Source organism: Coregonus lavaretus (genome assembly GCF_964263955.1).
Source record: "Coregonus lavaretus genome assembly, chromosome: 1".
Classification (NCBI taxonomy): Eukaryota; Metazoa; Chordata; class Actinopteri; order Salmoniformes; family Salmonidae; genus Coregonus; species Coregonus lavaretus.
In genome coordinates, this window is record NC_139988.1 from 93,567,141 (window position 1) to 93,571,943 (window position 4,803).

A 4,803-nucleotide genomic window follows, 5' to 3' on the forward strand; every position below is an offset into this window, starting at 1 on the left:
CAGGGTTGAGTAACCGGGTGGTAGTCGGCTAGTGACAGTGACTAAGGGCAGGGTACTGGGTGGAGGCCGGCTAGTGATGGCTATTTAACAGTCTGATGGCCTTGAGATAGAAGCTGTTTTTCAGTCTCTCGGTCCCAGCTTTGATGCACCTGTACTGACCTCGCCTTCTGGATGATAGCGGGGTGAACAGGCCGTGGCTCGGGTGGCTGAGGTCCTTGATATTTGGTAGTGAGTGGAAACGAAGTATCTGGCTCATTGTTCTATCTGTGGCTTTACTACCCTATTCAGAATGAGCCTAGGCCAGCTGCTGAGTGAGAAGAAGCTGGGGATGTACAGTGCCTTCACAAAGTATTCACACCCCTTTTACCACATTTTGTTGCGTTACAGCCTTTACAGTCCCAAATGGCCTCCCAGATGGCATCCTATTCACTATGTAGGACACTCATTTTAACCAGGACCCATAGAGATCTGGTCAAAAGTAGTACCCTAAATAGTGAATAGGGGCGCCATCTGGGAGGCCTCCGCATCAGTTGGAAATACCTGTGTTCCATTTCGTCGACAACGAGATGATGGACCGACTGTTCTAGTTTTTTGTTCTAGGCAGCACATAGGCTAAATGACGTTCTTGTTTCTGACGTCATCTAATTTCAATTCCCATAAATGCGTAGCCTACACTACACATAACGTGAATACTTTAAATTGTATCAACATTTCTGTGAGAATAGACAATATCGAAAGTGATATTACGGCAACCTCTGTAACATTAGCTCAGTAACAGTAACACTCGATGATATGGCAACATTCACATCGATATATGAATCGCAGGCAGCATTAGAAACGAAGTCAACACCGTCATCTAATGGTGTATAATAGCAGAACACACATTGGCCATTGCAATACATTATTCTAGCCTGCTGACGCCAGGGGGCACCATAACTCCACTTACAAGAAGTTGCCCTTGAAGTAAGAACACATTTTATTTCACACCTCTGTGAAATCTAGATGTATGTATGGTACGTTTTTGTATTTAAAAGTCTTTGTAAGTAGCTTTCTGTACCACCTTATGAATTTGTTGTTCAAAAACAAAAACATCTGACACGTCTGTAAAAAAAAAAAGTTTTTTTATTGGATAGCTGCACAGGATGTACAGTAAACTCCTCTCTGCCACTCCAGCAGCGAATACAGTCGACTCTGTTACATACTTCAGTATGGTGTTTAAATGGGGACATGGGGGTGATCTGATGCCACACATTTCACAGAACATGGAAGGGAGTCATGACAAGCTAAGATTTATTTTGTCCAACAGTTGGCTTGATATCATAATACTAATACAAAACAATTTCACATTGATTTTCCTTGAAATACTCTTAACAGCACCATAGAACAATGTATTTATACTTTTAAAGTATTTATTTACAATTCAAAAAAATTAAAACGTATGTGACTTTATAACGGGATTAAGATAAAAAATTTGAAATAAAACGTCAGTGAGATAAAAGGAGAAAAGACGGCAAGGTTTCAGTGGCGATATTCAGAACAGCTACAGTCTAGAGATCATAGAAATATAATCTTATAGAAAGGGCTTGGTACCTCTAACCCTGGCCACTTCACTGATAAACTGTTGGCTGCCAGACTACCTCATTATGCCATCAATGGTATGAATGGTGAGGCCCGTTCTATGGTTTATATTTCTACGTTAAGAGACTAGCAGCATCTAACTCCTCAGGGCACCAGAGAAGACATTAGGCTATCTATCTATGGTTACGTTCTAGGCCGACTACATTGCATTCTTTGTTGCATTGCATCAACCAAAGGTTACATACCACATCACCGAATGCGCAGCCAGCCACCACTTTTGCTATATTATATCAGATTGCTGGTATATAAAGGGCTTTATAAAATTACATGTTATTGATTGATTGATTGGTTAATATATCGAATGATGTGGTTAGCAGATATACTGTATGTTAATTCAACACACATCCAGGTGTTGTGAGATCTGGCAGGCGTCTACAATGTAGTCAGCCTGGAATCAAATCAAGTCCAATTGGATTCGTCACATGCTTTGTAAACAACAGGTGTAGACTAACATTGAAATGCTTTCTTACGGGTTCTTTTCCAACAATGCAGAGTTAACGATAAAGATAAAATACATATAATGTAGCCATTATCTCTGAGTCCCCTGTCTGTCTCTCGATCTCAAAACCTGCCCCCCCGCCCCTCTCCATCTCAAAACCTGCCCCCCGCCCCTCTCCATCTCAAAACCTGCCCCCCGCCCCTCTCCATCTCAAAACCTGCCCCCGTCCCTCTCCACCTCAAAACCTGCCCCCGTCCCTCTCCACCTCAAAACCTGCCCCTGTCCCTCTCCATCTCAAAACCTGCCCCCCGCCCCTCTCCACCTCAAAACCTGCCCCCCGCCCCTCTCCACCTCAAAACCTGCCCCCGTCCCTCTCCACACAGCTGACGACCAGCGCGTTGTCGGGACACAGACAGGAGCGACCTTTGGGTGTGGCCAAACATAGGTGGGTGCATCCTCCATTGTTCACAGCACAGTAGTTTTGACCTGGTGGTAAAAAAAAACAGACATTAGTTAACACGCAGTGTTGATATTGAGTATTCCCTCTGTAAGCCCTGTGATAGACTAGCGTTCTGTCCAGGGGGTTGTAAAAGCTGCCTCACGCAGAAACAAGTTCCCGCCATATGGGCTGTTCTGGCTCAGACAAGGCGACCCGGTTCTGGCTCAGACAAGGCGACCCGGTTCTGGCTCAGACAAGGCGACCCGGTTCTGGCTCAGACAAGGCGACCCGGTTCTGGCTCAGACAAGGCGACCCGGTTCTGGCTCAGACAAGGCGACCCGGTTCTGGCTCAGACAAAGCGACCCACTGGGCACAGACGTCAGTTCAAAGTACAGTTTTCACATTTGATATTCAGGATCTACAGTCCCTGGTTCCTTGTGTAATGCTATCTAGCTTGTATCCATCCCTCCCTTCACACAGTAACCCCTAGTAGCCCTTATCTCCACTAGGAATAAGATGAAAACATGGAAGGTAATGACCCTCCTCCCTGCTGAGAGTGGTACCATAGGGAGATAGGGATGGGTTACTGAGTTATAGAGTTCTGCTGCTGACAGTGGTACCATAGGGAGATAGGGATGGGTTACTGAGTTATAGAGTTCTGCTGCTGACAGTGGTACCATAGGGAGATAGCGATGGGTTACTGAGTTATAGAGTTCTGCTGCTGACAGTGGTACCATAGGGAGATAGGGATGGGTTACTGAGTTATAGAGTTCTGCTGCTGACAGTGGTACCATAGGGAGATAGGGATGGGTTACTGAGTTATAGAGTTCTGCTGCTGACAGTGGTACCATAGGGAGATAGGGATGGGTTACTGAGTTATAGAGTTCTGCTGCTGACAGTGGTACCATAGGGAGATAGGGATGGGTTACTGAGTTATAGTGTTCTGCTGCTGACAGTGGTACCATAGGGAGATAGGGATGGGTTACTGAGTTATAGAGTTCTGCTGCTGACAGTGGTACCATAGGGAGATAGGGATGGGTTACTGAGTTATAGAGTTCTGCTGCTGACAGTGGTACCATAGGGAGATAGGGATGGGTTACTGAGTTATAGAGTTCTGCTGCTGACAGTGGTACCATAGGGAGATAGGGATGGGTTACTGAGTTATAGAGTTCTGCTGCTGACAGTGGTACCATAGGGAGATAGGGATAGGTTATAGAGTTCTGCTGCTGACAGTGGTACCATAGGGAGATAGGGATGGGTTATAGAGTTCTGCTGCTGACAGTGGTACCATAGGGAGATAGGGATGGGTTATAGAGTTCTGCTGCTGACAGTGGTACCATAGAGAGATAGGGATGGGTTATAGAGTTCTGCTGCTGACAGTGGTACCATAGGGAGATAGGGATGGGTTACTGAGTTATAGAGTTCTGCTGCTGACAGTGGTACCATAGAGAGATAGGGATGGGTTACTGAGTTATAGAGTTCTGCTGCTGACAGTGGTACCATAGGGAGATAGGGATGGGTTACTGAGTTATAGAGTTCTGCTGCTGACAGTGGTACCATAGGGAGATAGGGATGGTTTACTGAGTTATAGAGTTCTGCTGCTGACAGTGGTACCATAGGGAGATAGGGATGGGTTACTGAGTTATAGAGTTCTGCTGCTGACAGTGGTACCATAGGGAGATAGGGATGGGTTACTGAGTTATAGAGTTCTGCTGCTGACAGTGGTACCATAGGGAGATAGGGATGGGTTACTGAGTTATAGAGTTCTGCTGCTGACAGTGGTACCATAGGGAGATAGGGATGGGTTACTGAGTTATAGAGTTCTGCTGCTGACAGTGGTACCATAGGGAGATAGGGATGGGTTACTGTGTTAGTCTACACCCGTTGTTTACCAAGCATGTGACAAATGTTTGATTTTATTTGAAACACAAATTATATCACTTAAAAATACCATCTATTACCATGACAATTAAACAGTATGACTGAGATACAGTGGGGAAAAAAAGTATTTAGTCAGCCACCAATTGTGCAAGTTCTCCCACTTAAAAAGATGAGAGAGGCCTGTAATTTTCATCATAGGTACACGTCAATTATGACAGACAAAATGAGGAGAAGAAATCCATAAAATCACATTGTAGGATTTTTTATGAATTTATTTGCAAATTATGGTGGAAAATAAGTATTTGGTCAATAACAAAAGTTTCTCAATACTTTGTTATATACCCTTTGTTGGCAATGACACAGGTCAAACGTTTTCTGTAAGTCTTCACAAGGTTTTCACACACTG

At 44.6% G+C, this 4,803-nt stretch overlaps 1 protein-coding gene across 1 annotated transcript in view; it reads right to left on the bottom strand.

Annotated features, from left to right (window-relative positions):
• Positions 1-2,429: 2,429 nt before the first annotated feature.
• Positions 2,430-4,803, bottom strand: part of nid1a (nidogen 1a) — a gene marked incomplete at its 3' end in the record, with an annotated part of 108,460 nt that continues 106,086 nt past the window's right edge. Inside the window, exon 22 of the mRNA XM_084161977.1 lies at positions 2,430-2,563. Coding sequence (XP_084018103.1) covers positions 2,430-2,563 — 134 coding nt within the window. The remainder of the gene's footprint in view (positions 2,564-4,803) is intronic.